General features: G+C 36.4%; 1 protein-coding gene across 2 annotated transcripts in view; it reads left to right on the top strand.

The window, feature by feature from the left end:
• The first annotated feature begins 1574 nt into the window (after positions 1-1574).
• Positions 1575-19663, top strand: part of LOC129880603 (uncharacterized) — a 38426-nt gene continuing 20337 nt past the window's right edge. Inside the window, exons 1-14 of one of the 2 annotated variants that reach the window (XM_055954695.1) lie at positions 1575-1698; positions 1849-2082; positions 3715-3774; positions 3857-3949; positions 4615-4843; positions 5616-5722; positions 8201-8263; positions 9927-10027; positions 12659-12753; positions 16508-16528; positions 16603-16698; positions 16806-16926; positions 17027-17206; positions 17317-17513. In XM_055954695.1, the coding sequence (XP_055810670.1) occupies positions 1696-1698; positions 1849-2082; positions 3715-3774; positions 3857-3949; positions 4615-4843; positions 5616-5722; positions 8201-8263; positions 9927-10027; positions 12659-12753; positions 16508-16528; positions 16603-16698; positions 16806-16926; positions 17027-17206; positions 17317-17513 (1600 nt within the window). In that variant the 5' untranslated portion in view covers positions 1575-1695. Of the gene's footprint in view, positions 1699-1842; positions 2083-3714; positions 3775-3856; positions 3950-4614; positions 4844-5615; positions 5723-8200; positions 8264-9926; positions 10028-12658; positions 12754-16507; positions 16529-16602; positions 16699-16805; positions 16927-17026; positions 17207-17316; positions 17514-19663 lie in introns of those variants that run through there. The other variant, XM_055954694.1, reaches the window with a different exon arrangement.

Here is a 19663-nt window from a genome sequence, read left to right as displayed (position 1 = left end):
ACATGAATTTGGTGCTCACATTGTGAGCAAATATGAAAAACATTCCTTGAAATTTTTTCAGAAATTATAAAAGTACCCTAATTGATTTTTTTTAACATATAATTCACACGTGTCATTAAAAAATGACGTGAAATTCCACGTGTGCTCGATTGTACAACACACACACACTAATCAGATGAAAAAGGGGTTTAAAATATTGTATTTAGATGAGTTTAAGGGTTCAGTTGACAAAGTGATAAGTAGAAGGGTCCAACTAACAAACGGAGCTAAATATAAGGGTCTCCCAGGTCATTTTGCCTAATATAATTAAGGACAAATTTAACAAACAACGAAAATAGATTTTTGCTTCTACCAAAAAAATAAGAGAGAAGGGATTTAGATGTATTTTCCAATTAAACAACTTCCGTCTCCAAAGAAGAAGAAAGAAGGGATTTTTTATTAAAGGTGACAAAAAAATTTTAAAACTAAGAAAGAGTGATACAAGTCTTAATTATTGAGTAGATGTGACAATTTTAAGATTAGTGTTAATGATACTAATTTTAAAACCCTCAAATTTTATTATTTACACAAAGGCCCTCCCACTCTACCCCACACCCTCTTCCTCTGCCGCCCTCCCACCCACCCCACCCCTTCTCCTCCTCCTCTACCGTCAACATCATTTCTACCCCTCTTATTACCGTCGTCGTGGCTCTCACCACCATCAACTCCTCCTCCTCCTCCATCACTACCACCACTACGTTATTCTCCCTCCTTCTCCATCACTATCACCTCCTCCTCTACCACCACCTCTTCCTCGTTTTCCTTCTCTTCCACCAACACCACCAACCTTCTTCTCTACCACAATCACTATCGTATTCATCAGCTCTTTCTATGTATACCTTATTTTCTATAAAAAAAATTAAACAATTGTCGAGTTGCTGCAACAACTATGCAGAAGTTGCTATAATAATTCAACAATTGCTGCAACAATTCAAACAATTGTTAAAGTAGTTGTAAAAATTCAAGCAACTGTTGTAGTTGCTGTAACAACTGTGATAGTTGTTGCAACAGCTATTTGTAGCAACTATCGTAATTGCTGCAACAACTATCATAGTTGCTGCAATAACTATCGCAATTGCTGCAACAACTACTATAATTGCTTGATGTTCTGCATAATTTTTTTCAACAACTTAAATATTTTTTTTGAAATTCTCAAAATCAAAGTAAAATATTTCGTAAAAATAAAAATAAACAAAAAGAAAAAAATGTGATAAGAAAATGAATGACGACGGCGATGACGACAGTGACGACGATGGTGACAACAATGACGACGACAAAAAAAGAAGTTAAAAAGAAAAAGAAAATGATGAAGGAAGTGAAAAAGCAAAAATAATAAAATGGAGGAAGAGAGAAAATCTAAAAAGAAATGGAGAAAGAAAGAAAAAGAGAGAGATTAACAGATAGTAAAAAAGGAGGAAAATTTTAAATTTTGAAATTTAAAACGTGAGGTGAGGAAAGACTTTAAAAATTTAAAATTCTAATATACACCTCAATTTTTTTAATCAATGTAATCAACTCCATATTTCATTTAATATGAGGGAACCTTGTTTTTATTAACACCTACACTCAATTCCTTCGAGAAAGAATTTAGAGAATTTTCCCTTCTTCATCAATGTGCATTTCATAATTTTGGTCTCTTCTCCATTCACTTCAATCATGGTAGTAATTTTCCTAGTGATCTCACTCTTTGATTCCATATTTCATCTTCTCCCATCTAAAACTGATCACAATTTTTCATTTTTGATGATATGTGCTCTTTCCTACTCTAAATTTTTGCTTCTCTTCTTCTCGTTTTTGTAAATGATGCAGGATTCATCGGGGACGACACTAATGGATCTGATAACATCAGACCCATCATCCACATCCACTTCATCACAGTCGACGCCTGCTCCACCACCGGTAATGCCTCCACAGACGCCGCCGCCGCCTTCCGCATCCACAGATCGGAAGAAGAAGGGAACACTGATGCAGATCCAAAGTGATACTATTTCTGCTGCTAAGGCTGTTCGTGCTAACATTATGCCTCAGAAGCAAAAGAAAAAGGTAAATTTTACATATTATTTTATGGGTCTAAATGCTATAGTATTATTTCGAATCACAAAGATGTCTGACCCCAAAATTGTCTGTGTCTGACACTGGCTCATTTGAAATCAAGCTGTGAACTTGATGGTGTTCAAAGAAAATAGGGTACGGCAGTCTTTTTTTTAAAAAAAGTTTTTTATTTCTTGTCAATTTTGCTCCTTTAGATGTCATGCCATTCATATACATTTTTAACCTCTTTCACTGTTGCACTTTCAGTTCCAATGTCTATTTAGTTGTTATTACGGGGAAAATTCATATTAGATTAGTTAACCTGAAAAAGGTGTCAATTGCCATCACTTAAAATCATTATACTTCTTCGGTACTCAACTTGATCAGTTGGGTCTAAACAGTAGTTCAAGATGTACGGCCTCTGCTTGATTGGCTTGTGAATTAAGTATAAATAGTTTTTATTGGTCTGTGAATTGGGTACATTCCTATGTGTTTTTCATTTTCCTGCTTCCCAGAATAGCAATTCCCACAGTCTTCATAGTCACAAGCTTACAGAGAGACAACTTAGCTCCTATTATTGAAAATATTTGGCCTTTACTGTCAATTACCTCTTGTGCATTACCAAAGATGCCAACATCATTTGTCAATGTGTTAATCTGTGAATTCATAGCAACATTAACAATGTTGACTCCTTCTGCCCACGGTTTGTGTAAAAGGGCATTTAACAGTAGCAAGTTATAAGAAGAGGATAAGCATGGATTTATCACCCAAAGTAATGCATACATAAGCAAACATCACCAGATAGCTTATCAAAATGTTAACAGTATCTGAAATGCCCCTTTCTGTCCATACTTCTTCAGCATAAATTCCTGATGAAAGGGAAAGAGCCACTGTGTAAGTTTGCACCAGTGGAAAGGAATCCCAAGCGAGACCTGTCTTGGTCACAGTAGATTCATTTCCTTCTCCATCAATGTCGATATTCACATGATAGGCCACAAAATAGGAAATAACCTCGGATAATTGGATGCCGAGAAATCCATCAAGAGTACTACCAGGAGCAAAAGGAGCTCCGGAAGCACTTGAAATATAATGCAGACAACAATCCTTAACATGCTCAGACTGGCCGAGGCTAAAGTTATCTACCTCGAAGGACTGATGAACAGTTTTAGAAGCTCCCTCTCCACAAATGTCTCCGGTGCACTTGCTATCACCAATAACCTTGATCTTTTTGATCTGTAGTAAAACTCTTCAGCATTATCAGATTGAGTACGGTTATAATCTGCCTGCAAGTCTGCAACCGCACATTTGTTCAAGAGGATAATATAAACGAATATTTCTACTTTCTTGCATGCTTCATTCTCGTTCCTAATTGTTCTTGTAAACTCCCGTTGGGCACAATGCACAATCTTATTGCGGTTATACTCGTGTAATAGTTCCACCCCTTCGTTGGTGTTATAGAAGGAAAAATGTCCCTTCTAGCTTTTGGGAATTGATATTATAGGAGTATACCTAGCTAACCTCAATGGTGTACATTTTAAGGTAATGGAACATACTGTCTTTGTCCAAAAGTTGTTTGAATATCTCTGATCTTTAGTGAGCCTTTCTAGTGTACCTGATTCAATTTGCTTGACTTTTTTTGTACAGCCAGTTTCTTATGCACAACTTGCAAGGAGCATCCATGAGCTAGCAGCCACGTCTGATCAAGTACATTAGCTTTCTCACTTTGTACTTTCCGCTGGAAAGTTCTTTCTTTAATTATTCTCTTCTTGTTTGTGATTCATTGCAGAAAAGTTCTCAGAGGCAATTGGTTCATCATGTTTTCCCCAAACTGGCAGTATACAATTCTGTTGACCCTTCTTTAGCACCATCTCTTCTTATGGTATTGCTTATGACCTTTTTAATCCCATTTCTGCAATTCATTGGCTATTTCTTCCCAGATAAAGGAAAAAAAAGCTCTACAAAGAACTTTTAGTTTGCAAAACTAGAGAATAATACCAGAAGAGAGCACACATTGAGTATTTCTGACTTTTATTTACATGAAATGGTTCAATTAGCCGAGCTGTGATATGTATTTAGAGCTTGAATGCTTAATGTGTCTGTGGAAATTTTGACTATCTGATGTAAATGTACATTTTGACTACTTATTTGTCTTGTTTCTTCTTTAGCATTGCCTTTGATTCAAGAAGGTATGCATAAATTTAACCCAAAAATTGTCTGTTCTTTAATTTTTTTTCCGTCTGTTGTCTGTGGTGAAGGATTTGGTAGTTGCAGGAGTTTACCACTCTGAAGATGTTCTTTTCCTTTTATTTGGAGAAGATTGTAAATTATTCTACTTAAGGAAAGAAGTGATTTATTTTGTTAAAATATCTTAGAGCTTCCTTAAGCGGACTATGGATCAGTGAAAGTTGTTTTATGTTCATATGCCAGGAGTGACCTTTTGTTTTTTCCTTATGTTACTCTTATGCTGGACTGAATGAGTTTTTATATTTCTGTTAAGCTTATGAAAAATTTACCCACTCTTCTCTTTCTTTTATTACATCACAGCTTGATCAACAGTGCGAGGATCGGACAGTTCTACGTTATGTCTATTATTACTTGGCCCGAATTCTCTCAGATAGTGGTTCGCAAGGTGTAAGTTCAGGTGGTGGGATTCCTACACCAAACTGGGATGCTTTAGCTGATATTGATGCAGTTGGAGGGGTGACAAGAGCTGACGTGGTACCTAGAATAGTAGATCGGTTAACATCAGAGGCCTTAAATGAAGATATTGAGTGTAAAGTTTACTACTGTTATTCTCTCATTCTGAGTTGCAATTTCTATGTATTATATTTCTTCTTTCTAAAACAATCATCATATCACTATTTTTTTATTTTATGAACTAATACAATTTTATGAATAAAGGGTGCTAAAACACCTGTAAACAAGTAGTATACCAAAAAGTATAATAACTTATAAAATGATATGGTGTTCTACAAAAGTCACCCAATCTTCTCTACAAATAGGAATTACGTGGTGTACCAAAAAGCGATAAGAGACAAGAGGCTGCTCCTTAATTATGCAAATCATTCTCTACTCCTTCTAAAGCTCTCATATGTCTCTCCCTTCAAACAGTTCACACAAGTGCTAGAGGAGCCACATCCTCTCTCTTCAAACAATCTTACCCACCAACCCAAAGTTGGAATTGATAACCACCCTATTTCTTGATGTTTGACCTATTGGCTTTTAGGGCCACATAAATGGGATGCAACAACCTGAGATGTAAGAAGCAACGTTTTTTCTCGATGTTTGACCTACGGATTTTTTTAGCTTGTTGCATTGCTTGAATGCAACCTTTTGAATCCTACTCAAAATTATTTAAAGGTGGCATTATTTTCTTTGAATCTTGCTGCTATTAAAGCAGATCTATAAGTAAGATATGAACCAACTCATTCTCTAAGATCTGTTGGGTTGACAGGTATTTCTCACACATTAGATAAATTTGTTTCATATGGTTGTCTTTTTGTTTAACTGGATGAAGTTGGTGATTCTCCTTTGTCTTTTTGAAGTTCATGCACGACGTCTTCAAGCTCTAAAGGCTCTTACATACGCACCTTCTAGCAGCCCTGAGATATCACAAAAGTTGTACGAAATCGTGTTTGGCATTCTAGATAAGGTTTGTCCACAAATCTATCTATCTTATTATCTGCACCTTTTTACATTTGCATTGAAAAAATCCCTCCCTTTGTACAAACATCATTTTACATTTGGATTGAAATAATCCCTCCCGTTGTACATCTAGCTTCTCGTTTTTGATGAATGCTGATTGTTTCTCTTAAACAAACTATTTCATATGATTTCACATTTTCATTATTAATGTGGGTGAGGCTGATCTGGTGCATATTTAGCATATATGCTGTGTTGTCTACAATTTATTTCAGCCTTCTTTTTCCTGATAAGTAAGTCCAATTTATTGTTCCCTGTTGTCTCTTTCCTTCTTGTAAAGGAGTAGGGGGGATGGTTCACTGTTTTGTGCTGGAAGTAATTGAGACGTTTTACATATTTAAATTAAACACATCAAAGTCAGATTATACGGTAGTCAGATGTATTTTTGTTATTTACTGCAAAATGCAATTTGAAGTAACAATTTAGTTTCTGCACGGTGTCTACATTTACTTTCTGCTAATTGCTAACCTGAAAAATTGTTTTGTCAAAAAATATTATTAATATAACAGAAGGCAAGGGACAGTGTTTGTCCAAAGAGAATTATTGAAAATATTCAATCTCTTTGAAGAGATTAATCATCACACAGTAGTTATTGAGTCATCAAATAGAGATGGTTTCGTTTAAATTACTGGTTAACTGTTAACTCACAGATCATTACTTCCTACTTCCTCTGTCTCATTTTATATGGTGACATTAAACTGGACACATAGTTTGGTAATTTGACTTGTATATATTGGCGGCAACATAATAAAATGTTAAAGTAATGGCTGAAAATAAGTCTAGTAGAGATAACATCACACCAGTGTTCAAAATTTGAACAGTTTCATGAATTTGAATTCTTGAAACAGATTAAAGTTGTATAAAAATGCCATGATGTCAAGTTCTGAGATGTCCAAAATGGGAAAGGTGTCATAAATTGGGATGCATTGTAGTTATTGGAACTTCTATTATGTTTTGAAGTTCAAATGCAGATTCTTATGGTAGTATTCGGGGAACTGGTGAAACTGGATTTGCTAAGGGCAGGTCTTACCCATTTTTAAGTCCTAGTTTTGCCAATACGATCCATATTCTTCATAGTGAAGCTGCACCAATTTTAGCATAAATTTCCTTCTTTCATCTACATACATTTTTGTTTTTTGACTCAGATGCTCAGGAGAATCTGGTTTTCTTTCTCTTTCGGCAAATTCTGTTGACCATAAATATTTAAATATCCTTCCTCTCAATATTCTTATCTTCTCTAGTGATGGTAATAGTTTGACCTCATGTGTCAACCTTAGTGCTTTGGAATGCTTTACACTTTTTAATAATCCTAAGTTCCAAATGCTCTTTTGCCCAATCATTCCTAATTTTCTATGTTTTAGAATGTGTGAATATGATTTTTTTGAAACTGATTTACTTGTTGGTGAAGTATAACTGAACTCTTTTGGTTTATTCAAAAAAGAATTAACAAATGATGATTATGATTTACTTTTGGTCAAAGTGAACTAGAGTCCTAATGGGTAGATACTAACAACTATGAGGCTTAGGAAGTACATGTTACCTTCTCAAAGAAAACCATTGTCAACTACATGTTAGCTTTTTTTTTAAAAAACCATTGTCAACTACATGTTTAACTTTTTAAAAAGAAAACCATCGTCAACTACTTAGGTCCCCGTCAGTTGTATATTGTATTTATACCATTATCACTTCCAAATAAACATAATCTTTTTTTTAATTGTTACCATTCGCAAAAAAATAAAAACAATTGTTTTTGCTATATAGAGTGCATTTTATCGCATTCCGTGGTTGTGGCTTATTAAGAATATGTCTATTATGAGAACAAATAGTAACTCTATATTACAAGTGTAAGTAGTGGGTATATTTCCAGAAGAGGTCTTCCGAATATTTGAAACTATGTTTGTTAATTATGCTAGAGAATTCATGAGTGCAATTTCTTTTTGCCTCAAATAAAAACTACTCCGTTCGTCCCAATTTATGTGACACTCTTTCCTTTTTAGTCAGTCCCAAAAAGAATTGACACCTTTTTATATTTAGTAATAATTTAACTTTAAACTTCCCATTTGCCCTTAATGAGATGATTTATATCCACACAAATATCTATGACTTATTTTAGGAGCGGGGGTTTTACCCTGTGCGCACCCAAAGGGTAGCGCCTGTGGGTTTCCCTTGTCATCAAAAAAATAATATATATGGCTTGTTTTAGACCACAAGTTTCAAAAGTCTTACTTTTATTCTTAAACTTCATGCCCAATCAAACACCATCACATAAATTGGGACGGAGGGAGTATTTATTAGATAAACTGTAAATGTTTTTCTTAAGTAGCTTTCTTTTTGGATAATGTTCTTTAATAACTTTATTTACTTAAAGGATTGAAAAAATCAGCTTTACTGAACTGCAAGTTGTTTGTTTATGTCTTACAATTGTTAGGTTGCTGATACACCACAAAAACGTAAGAAGGGCATCCTTGGGACCAAAGGAGGTGATAAGGAGGTACTTTTTGTCAAATCACAGTAATCTTTTTCTCTGCAAATTATTATATATCGATTTACTACATTACAAACCGCGTGATAGAAGGAGAATTTTCCAACAATTAGAAACATAATGTTAGCTTGAGGACATGTGTGCTTTCTCTCTTAAGATATTTCTATTGTAACCAGCTGAGCAATTTTTATATGATATAATATTATCTTCACATAATATCCAATATGAGTTGGTAATTTTTCCTTCATGATCTTTTCCTTAGACTTGGAATTCTAAAATACTGATAATTGAAAAACATATCTTTACTTAATGGGTGTTTGGATTGGCTTATTTTTAGTGGCTTTGACTTTTAAGCTCTTTTTTAGTTTTGGAAGTGTTTGGGTAACTCAACAGTGCTTTTAAGCACTTTTTAGGCTGAAAAAGTACCAAAAAAGCCAAAAGCCAAAAGTTGGGTGTTCCCAACTTATGTCTTTTAGCTTTTAACTTATAAGCCACTTAAAAAAAGCCAATACAAATACCCTTTAGCCATATGCTAGGATATGATAGTACTGAAGTATCTAGACCAATGGATGTATCTTGTAGGAGGCGGTGAAGAAATAATAATTCTATATTTCTTACAAATCACAAAAATAAAATGAAATTCTACATTGCTTTGCCTGATCCATTCCCTCACTAATGACAAAGTTACTAATATAATTTGGGTCATGATTAGGGTGTAGCTACCGTGCGTTGTATAAGATTCTCTAATTTTGTATACATCTTGTATGCCCGAGTTTCCTCTTTAACTTTAGTAAAATACTTGACAAAAACCAAAGAAAAAAGATTAGGATCTATATACACGCACAATATATATATTAAGTTGCTCGGACTTAGGTGCGGGTGTCCGATACAGGTGCGGATCTAGGGGTCGTATCCTTCATGAACTAATTTTTAAGATTTGGAAATATGGATCCATGTATGGATACGGGTGCGGGGATTCGCCTAAAAATAATTAAAATATCTAAAAATAGAGTTGTAAAAACTAAATTGTGTGATATTATGTGAAGAACTTGAGGAGAATCCTGGAAGGAGATTAAAGGAAAAGTAGTGACATAGAAATTTCTATATAAAAGGTATTCCATCTTCTTCAATTTCACCTTAGCTTTTGTATTGATTACAGAAATCATGAAAACTGTCCATACTTTTCCCCATCGATTTTGGTCTAAGTACCCAAAATTGGTTGGCCAAATCGGACACAGATCCCACGCCCATGTCATGTCGACACGGGTGCGGCACCAAACGTGAAGAGTCTGAGCAACTTATATATACACACAAAAAAATCATTAGCTTCAACTAATTGCAATTTCTCAAAAAATTTAGAATGTACTTCAAAAATTATAGTTAAACAAACATTTCATCTGCAGGATCATATGCTCTATGTTTACCTTTAACATCGTAGCTACTGCCATTACAATTGTTCAATGTGTTTGTTATGTAAAGCTTTTAGGACAAACATGAGGTCAATGTTGTGTTTGAAGAATGGATGCAATTATTCTCTTTTTTCTTGGTAGGAGGGGTGGGGTAAGGGCTGTTGGACAAATAAATATCATACGGTGGTGTGCCTCAAATTTTATCCATATCTTGGTTCTGCTTGGTAGACGTGAACTTACTGTTTCTCCCCTTCATGTTTCAGTCTACGATTCGGAGTAATTTGCAATATGCTGCATTGAGTGCGTTGAGAAGACTTCCCTTGGATCCAGGGAATCCAGCTTTCCTTCATCGTGCTGTGCAAGGGTTTGTTTGCTCCCTACTGTTGATGTCTTCTGTAATCAATTAATTAAAAAAATTAGTTTTCTCATTTTAGTGCTTATGGTGGTATGCCCTATTTCAGTAGTGGTCCATTGTGATAATTAGATCTTTGCTTTTCCCTTCCTATTGGCGTATTCCTTGGGGGAATCTTAGTAGTTGTTGGTGAAGGTTCAATTCCCCACCTTGTAATCCCCTCCCCCATTTAAATAAATAAATAAAATAGACACATCTCCACTAATATCTATTGAAGCAAACATTTCATCATCTTCTTTGTGCACCTACCTTTAAACTCTGCATCAGTAATCAATGCTAGTGTGACTGCTAATGTGACTTTTACCATTTTCAAGTGCAACTCCAACCATGTTCTTTTTGGCATACTATGGAGGATATTTTAAAGTGATTGCAATAAGCAGCTATCATGCGTCTTCCAGGGCTTTGGTCTAGTAGTAAAGCGCAAATAATGATTGTGGGTTAGGTGCACATTGCAGGTTTGAACCCTGCCGCAAAAAAACACCTAGTATTAATTGGAGAAGGGTAGAGGGGCGGGTCTATTATCCACCGAGTTTCAAACCGTGTGCCACTGGCCCTCGGGTAGTTCTAGTTTATAAAAAAATTGCTATCATGCGTTTAGGCTGCACATTTAGAGCTAAGGAGAAGAATAGGAAGTGGAACTGCAAATCCAATGTGTAATATCAATACAATAATTGATAAAGGAAAATTCATAATCATCTGTGTAGTGGGAAGGATTCAGTTCGAGTTTTCCAATTCTCTAGTGGAAAAAATGCATCAAAGCTACTATTGAAGTTTGCGCCAGTCAGTTAGGGTGCTGATTCCAATAGCTATTTGCTTGAATCGTACTTGTGAAAAAAGGTACTTGTTGGAATCTTCCTTTTGTTGCATTATTGGGGAAAGAGTGCAGGTGCTTGTTAAATCCCTAAAGTCCTTGTCAGTGAGAAGGAAAATGAATGACTTTATAAGCTTGGGTAAGTGGTTTGAGGCCCAAGGGAAGTTTATTTAAGTCCTGAATTCTGAAACTTACTGAGAGTATTGTATTGGGTCTTGTAGAACCAGAGCGTTAAAAATGATATGAAAATGGGCCAGCAGTGTTTGGGTTAACTGTTGCAAAGGGTCCCTATAAATACGTTGCAGCACTTTGCTGCATATTAGTAAAATACCTTTATCAATCAAAAGAGTAAGTGTTGCAAGGGGCCAAGTGCTGCATTCAAAGGTAGGCAGTGGGAGTCACCCTATAATTCCAGCATCACTTGGTGTGTATATACTCTCGACAAGGGTGTTGCTTCTTGAGGAAGAGTGGTTATTACATTACAGTTCAACCTCTGACATTTTTGACAAAAGGTATAACAAAAGGATCTGTAAGTTCGGTGCTTATTAACTTGGGGAGATCTCTGCTGTTTGAGGCCCAAGTGGCTTAATATCAGTGTTTTGGATGGCGAAAGGCGACAAGGGTCTGCCTCGCCTCTCGCCGCTCGCCTTTTTGAATTTAGGCTCCACCAAAAATTTGAAATATTTAATTGCATAGATAAATATTCATAATCTCAATAGCAATAACAAATATTAGCAAATATTTCAATTCAAAAACTAATAGTAGATACTAAAAGTCTAGAACTTGAATGACTCAATAATTCATAAGACAATTGACAAGCAATACTAAAACTCTAAAAGTCTATTCTTATTCAAGATTATCAAATTAGTATAAAACTACATTGAGAAGGACAGAAATAAACATAGAAGGATTAATAATTTTTTTTTTATAAAAAATATAGGCAGATTGCAGTCAGTAGTTCCAGAAATAAAAAACAGAGCATAAAAAAACAGAGACTGCACACTGTTGTGCTGAATGCATATGAAAGAAGAAGAAGAAGAGAAGAAAGAAGTAAAAAAAAGGAGCTGAAAACGTACCTGCTGAGAAGCTTAGGTCTTGAACTGAAGAACTAAAGAACTGAAGAAGAAAGAAGAAGAGAGAAGAAGAGTCGCGAAGGAGAGAAGAGAGTCGCAGGTTCATCAAAACACCAAATAAACCCTAATATTGCCTTTTAATTATTAAATCAGTTCTTTTTAAAAACAAAAACAAACGGCGACGCCTTTGTCGCCTCGCCTCGCCGCGTCGCCTCTCGCCTTTTATCGCCTTTTGTCGCCTTTTTGATCTCGCCTCGCCATGCAAGGAATAGGCGACAAGGCCTTGCCTTGCCTTGCCTCTCGCCAAAGGCGATAAGGCGCTCACCTTTCACAACCCTGCTTGATATATTCTGGAGGTGTATGCTGCCAAGTGGTTTGAGGTTCAAGAGGTGAAAATCAAGCCACTGGATCTCAAGTTTAGCAGGAGACTTCTCTTGGGCTACCGGGCCTGGGTTGTTAAAGATGCCTTTACCTTTCAGAAATTTAGCATGGGTTGCAAGGCCATTACCTTATCCCTGCTATTTACTGAGAATAAATTCAAGAAAAGTCACATGATTTTTCTCTGCAACAGCTTCTCAAATATTCTAGTTTACTACAGTAACTTGGTCTTCCATTTTTAGTAAAAATACATTGTGATTGTCTAAATTTTATTTACGTTGTCGAACAGCAAAACTTAAGGCATTTTGTCTGTTGATACAGAGTCTCATTTGCTGATCCAGTTGCTGTGAGGCATTCTTTAGAAGTTCTCTCCGATTTAGCCACAAGCGATCCGTACGCAGTTGCAATGGCATTAGGTAATCTCCTGAACAAGGTGTTTTAGCTTTTGGCAATCCTTTATTTTGCTTTAATAGTATGAAGAGCTTCAGTTTCTGAACTCCAATTTCTATTATTGTTAACTTACAATACTGTGCATTGCTATGCTGATTCTCATTTTATGTTAATGAACATGGACAAGATATTTTGCCTAAATTGGAGCTCTGGGGGCATGTATGCAGAAGCACTTGCTGTCCTCCCAAAAGAAAAAAGTTACTAAAAATGAGTGGTATATTGAGTATAATACCACAAAATTTCACCAAAAGGTCTGAATTGAACTGTGGAGGATAGAGATGACTGGAAAGGGTAAAACCTGTCGAATGAGATAAGGTTTAAACTAAAGTACCATAGATGCCTTGAGGACATATTCTTTATTTACTAGTTCCCAAAAGACTCAAATGGATGTCATTTCATGTCCTGTCTCTGTTCTTATCTTGCTGAATGTAATTTTTTTTTTGGAGATTGGTAACTGTTTCTATTTCTGTAAATCAGTACATGGGTTGTACTGAAAACCATATTTACATAATGAACTCTAAAGGCACTGTCCTATCCCTATAATGTGTCTAAAACATCAATGATAGAGACAGTGTCATTAGAGTAAATCTGATTACACCAAAAACACAAAGTTAGAATACAATTCAGTTTTACTTGCTGCATATTACTCTCCTTATTCTCAAAAACTCTTAAGATTTCTCTCTTTCCAAATAGTCCACCAAATAGCAGCAGGAATGATTCTCCAGTTGCTTTTGTTCTTTGCTTGTGATCCTGTTTCTTCCCAACCGTATAAGGCCTCTGAAATTCTACCAGGCATGGCCCATTACATCTTTTTGAGCCTTAGGAATAGACTCCACAATTGACTAGTGACCTTACACCGGATGAACAAGTGATTGACTGTCTTTGCCTTTTCCCCACAAAAAAAAACATCTAGAACATAGTGGAATCCCCCTCTTCATCAAATTCTCCTATATCAACACAACTTCCTCAGCCAGTAACCACACAAAGCAGGCTACTTTGTGTGGGATCTTGGCCTTCCAGATGTGTTTCCAGGGCCATTTAGGTGCCGGCATAATTGGGTGGTTCAACTTCCTAAATGCTGCACTTACTTTAAAAGTCCCTTTACATTCCCCAACCATTACAACATGTCCTTCCCTGTCTCCAAGCCATTAAATTGTTCAATGATGCTGAAGAATTCTGCAACTCTTGGAATTTCCCAATCATTGAGGTGCCTTCTAAATACAAAATTCCACCCATGAGGGCTCCATAGTTCAGCTATTGTACTCTGCTGCTGAAAAACCATATTGTGTATATCTAGGAAGAGTGTCTCCAGATTTCCCGCCTCATGCCAGTCCTTCTTCCAGAATCTAGTTTTAGTGCTATCTACCACTTTAATCTTGGTGTGGTTTGAATTCATTTCAGAGTGATTTGATAGATTTCCACAAACTAACACCATATGGAGTGGTAACTTCCTTTGTCATCTAATTGTCACTCTCCTCATATTTTGCTTTTATGACTGTGCCCTATAAATTCTGATTATCATTGGAGTACCTCCAAAGCCACTTCATTCTCAAAGCTTTGCTTTGATTCTTCAGGTTCTTTATCCCTAAACCCCCAACTCTCTTATCATTAATCACTTTTTCCCATTTGACCAAGTGATACCCCTTCCTTTCCTTGTTGCCTTGCCACAAAAACTTTCTCCTGATGCAGTCCAACCTATTAATGACTCTTGGTGGGACAGGAAATAAAGACATCAAATATGTTGGAAGAGCATCAAGCACCGAGTTAATCAGAGTCGGTCTTCCTCCAAGTGAAAGGTACTGAGACTGCCACCTTGCTAGTTTCATCTCACACTTCTCAATTACCCCATTCCAAATTTCGAAGGAGTTGGATTTGACCCCTAAAGGCATACCCAAATAAGTAGTTGGAAGAGCACCTACTTCACCCCCAAGAATTAACTTTAGATTCCCCATATCTGTCACTTCATTAACCGGATACAAGAAGCTTTTCCTCCGGTTAACACAAACTCCAGACATTCCTTCAAACAAGACCAGAATCAGTCTCATAATTTTGAGGTTGTTCTCTTCAGCATCACAGAATATCAGAGTATCATCTGCATATTGTAGATGAGTTATCTCTAGGCTTTCCCTTCCAGCTCTAGCTACATCAAAACCTCATAACCATCCTTCTCTTTTTGCATTCTGAATCATATTGTTGAGTCCCTCCATGACTAATAGGAAAAGGAAAGGTGATAAGGCATCACCTTGCCTTAAGCCCCTTTGTGCACTAAAAAACCCTGCTGGAGAGCCATTTACAAGCACTGAGAAGCTCACTGAAGATATGCAATATTTAATCCATTGTCTCCATTTGAGGCCAAAACCCATCTTCTCTAGCATACCCATAAGAAAATCCCAGTTGACATGGTCATATGCTTTCTCAGTATCTAATTTGCATAGAATGTCTGGTTTTTTTACACTTAACTTGGAATCTATAGCTTCATTAGCTATGAGAACAGCATCCATGATTTGCCTCCCCTTAATAAAATCTAGGTGTCGTGAGTCAACAAGCTTGGATATCACTCTTTTTAGCCTTTCAGTGAGCACTTTTGAGAGGATTTTGTACATGCTGCCTATCAAACTGGCTTCATGTAATTAACTTGATTGTGATATTTAATTCCCCATGTGGCTTAGTGAGTCCAATCATTGAGGTTTAATACTTTGCTTCAAGAATCTTCAAAAGAGAGACAGAAACAAATAAACAAGCAAACTAAAGTGCCTACAAAGGTGAAGTGCTTCACCTGGCTGGCTCTCAAGGGGGCCTTTCTCACCCTAGACGACTTAATCAAGAGGAATATTAGACTAGTTAACAGATGCTACATGTGTCAGCAAAGCTCAGAAAGTGTCAGCTATATCTTCCTTCACTGCCAAATTGTAAAAGATCTACTTTTGGTCTGAAATGGGTTATGCCACAGACAATAAAGCAAGTATATGAAAGTTGGTTTTCCCCGAGAGTTGATAAAACCTTCAAGAAATCTGGAAAATGGCTCCAGCAGTAATTTTTTGGTGTCTGAACAGATAGAAACGAAAGGTAGTTTGATGGCATCTCGACTCCAACCTACTCCCTCAAAGCTGCTTGTTTAGTTAGAGCCTGTTTGGATTGGCTTGATTTAGGTGCTTTTAAGTTAAAATAACAAAAATAGTCCAAAAACCATAAGTTAGAATTCCTAACTTTTGGCTTATGGACTATAAACTATAAGTTATAAGCCCATCCAACAGGCCCTTAATCATTTTAGCTGGAATTATCTCACCCCTGCTAATAGTACATATCTTTTTGTAGATTTTATTAGCTCCCTGATAGTAGCATAGACTCACTTGTTGTGGAGTTGCAAAGTTCTGGGCTTCTGGGATAGCTTCGAACTTTCATGAGTTTATATAGATCAGTATGTGGACTCTATTAGGAGGACTGCTTTTCCTATCTGCATTGATATTCCTGTTTGATTACTACCTCGGTATTTGTTTTCTTGTGTGTTTTCACTTGACAAGTAGCATTGCTTTAATGTTTTGTTGTCGTGGTGTCTTATGCTAAGACCCAAGTAAAAGGGCATACTTATGGTGATTTTCATGAAATATGTATAATTTCTCAGTGGATGTCCCTATTAGTAAAAGGGGATTTTCTTGGTGGATGTATCTGATAGATGGTTTGAGTTGGATTTTTTGACTGGAGCTTTTTGTCTTTTTGTAGGGAAGCTTGTGCAGCCCGGTGGTAAGTTAATTTTCTATCTCTGATTTCATAGTCATTTATTATCCATTAATATTATCAGAATTTGTTTGAATCAGGGGCTCTACAAGATGTACTCCATATGCATGATGTTCTTGCTAGAGTTGCACTTGCCAGGTTGTGCCACAGTATATCCAGAGCTCGGTCATTAGATGGTATGTCTGTTTGAAATGTATTCTAAGCAAGCATGTTCCTTTTCTGTTTGGAGACTGGGAGTAGATAATAAGACTGATTGCTGGTGAACCCCATATTGCTTGTGCAGAAAGGCCAGACATTAAGACTCGGTTCAATTCGGTGCTGTATCAGCTACTTCTTGATCCTAGTGAAAGAGTTTGTTTTGAGGCTATCCTTTGTGTGCTGGGTAAAGTTGATAATGCTGAGAGGTAGCTTCATCTTCAAAATTTATCTTTTCCTAATGTCACAGATAACTGCCTGATTTGTAAGATTAAACACTTAACTTTCTGTGGAATTTGGACTCTACAGGACTGAGGAACGAGCTGCTGGATGGTACAGACTAACCAGAGAAATTCTCAAGCTTCCAGAAGCACCTTCAGCTAAAGACTCAAATTCTGAATCAAAGGATGGAGCTCCTTCAAAGTCCACCAAAGACAAGTCTTCTAAGACAAGGCGTCCTCAACCTTTGATCAAACTTGTTATGAGGAGGTCTTCAAGCTTGTCTTTTTGCTCTCTTGACCCCCCAAACCAAACCAATCCCTTTTACGCTTCAACTTTTTTATGATGAATTGTTCAGCTAACACCCGTCACTTTGACAGGTTAGAGAGTTCTTTCCGCAGTTTCTCTCGGCCTGTACTTCATTCAGCAGCACGGGTGGTGCAAGAAATGGGCAAAAGTCGTGCTGCAGCTTTTGCTTTGGGCTTACAAGATATTGATGAAGGAGCCTTTGTTAAAACAGTTCCTGAAAATAATGACTCATATGATCAGGATCATAATGAAACCTCTCACCCTGAAGGTAATGAAAATGAATTAACTTTTTTATCCATAACTCATAGTCTCTCTCTCTCTCTCTTTCTTTAATATTTGTGGAAGGTTCAATTTGTGATGCTAAATGTTTGTAAAAGCCATACCCGATGAAAGAGTTTAAAAATTACTTGTATGTAGTGCAAATGATCTTTGTCAAGGTCTTAAACTATAGTAGACATATCACATATGGGTTGATATATGGAATTTGCATTTTGGGTCATATGGAGAGAGAATAAGTGTGAGAACTAGAGAGTTTCTGGTTTGGAGAACACCCAAAATATATACGTAGGAATCGTCGTAAATGTGAGGACCGTGGGAGGAGATCTAAATGATGAATTCCCCATAACAAGGGTGCACATCAGGGATTTGTCTTGAGCCTATACTTATTTACTCTAATTATGTATGAGTTAACAAAATTCTACAAGATATAGTTCCATGGTGCGTGTTGTTTGCAAACGATATTTTGTTAATTGATGAAATTAGCGAGGGAGTCCACTAAGAGCTTGAACTATCAGAAGCACTCTAGATGATAAGCGTTTAGGATAAGTAGAACTATGCAGAATCATTCTAGAGAGTAAGAGTTTAAGATAAGTAGAAGTAAGACATAGTACATACACGACAAGTTTAACTACAATCAAAGAATGAATTTGAGGTGATTACACAGGATTGCGGTGACTGATCAAGTACCAACAATATAGATATCTAGGTTCAATGTTTCAATAGAATGACCTGATAAGTGAATATGTAACACACTTAACTAAAATAATATGAGAAAAATGGAGGAGTATTACATGAGTATTATGCGATAGTAGCATAATTATCAAAATAATGGGATTTGAGATTTAGGAGATATTTCCAGAAATGGGATGTGACCTGGCTTCAATGGTTGCTAGATTTACTCCAAAAGCAAGGCAGCGTATTGACAGATCTGATGCTTTGAGTTGGGAGCTGAGGAACAACAATTTGTTCTTAGTTAAGTCCTTTGAGAAGCTTCTGGTTTGGACAGAGGTTAGTTTTTCCACATGCCTCGGTCTGGATTCCTTAGGTACTGAGAAAGGTGTGCTTCTTCGTGTGGCTAGCTACTAGATGGGTGATTTTGACGGCGGAGAACCTTAGGAAACGAAAAGTGGTCTGAATGAGCTGGTGTTTTCTTTGTAAGGAGGCGCGTGAGGATGTGGACAAGATTCTATTACATTGCAAATTAGCCTTGAGGTCCAAGCAATGCTACAGGTGAGTGAATGTTGGGTATCTAAGGCCAATAAATGTTGTAAAAATGTGAATATTAAGATGATTATCGGGTCATACAAGATTTTTTTGAGAGTGCTAACTGTATATTCAAGAGCACAAAAAACTATGCTGGCATCCAGATTTTCAGAAGATCCAGTGAGTCCTAATGAACTCTAAAAATTCTAGTATTGATGAAGACTCCATTACAAAATATTCTTTATGCCAGAAATGCAAAAACAAAATGCAATCAAGCTTCGAAATGAAAGGGACTAAACAGGAATAAGAGGAATCCACCGAAGAAGATCCTTATCCTTTTCCTTCCCTTTTTTCAAAAGAAGGGAGGGATCTGGACAAAATCTATGAAACGGAAGAAATTCGAGTGAATGTAAAGGACAAAATAAAGGATTAATTGCACTCTCACCTTACAAAGATAGGCTATAACAATATCAATATTAGTAATAGTCCAATATATGATTATGAGGATTATTATCTGAATAATAATAACATGGAGAATTTAGAATATTTTAAATCACAACTTCTTGAGAGAAATAATAAAACTAAAGACCTCTTCTAGTTTCAAAAACCTCTTGTGATGAGTCTTCTTTTTGATTATAATTGATGGAATCGACCATTTCTCTACACAAAGAATAATCGATTTGAACAAGCTGTAAGAACTGAAATGCCACCATATTTTTTTGACACATGCAAAAGTGATGGAAAACAAAGAATATCTTTTACATACCTGCCAAGTTTATCAACTTTTTTGGAAAATGATAAAAAGAAGAATACCCCTATTGTCACTCCAAAAAACGCCCCCTAATGAACTCAGTGGGTTTCTACCAACAAAGAAAAAAATCTTCTATAGAGTTAAAATTTCCCTCAAAACACTTTGCATTCCTTTCTCTCCAAACT

The sequence above is a fragment of the Solanum dulcamara genome, chromosome 2 (assembly GCF_947179165.1).
Source record: "Solanum dulcamara chromosome 2, daSolDulc1.2, whole genome shotgun sequence".
Classification (NCBI taxonomy): domain Eukaryota; kingdom Viridiplantae; phylum Streptophyta; class Magnoliopsida; order Solanales; family Solanaceae; genus Solanum; species Solanum dulcamara.
This window is presented reverse-complemented; position numbering and strand designations above follow the sequence as displayed.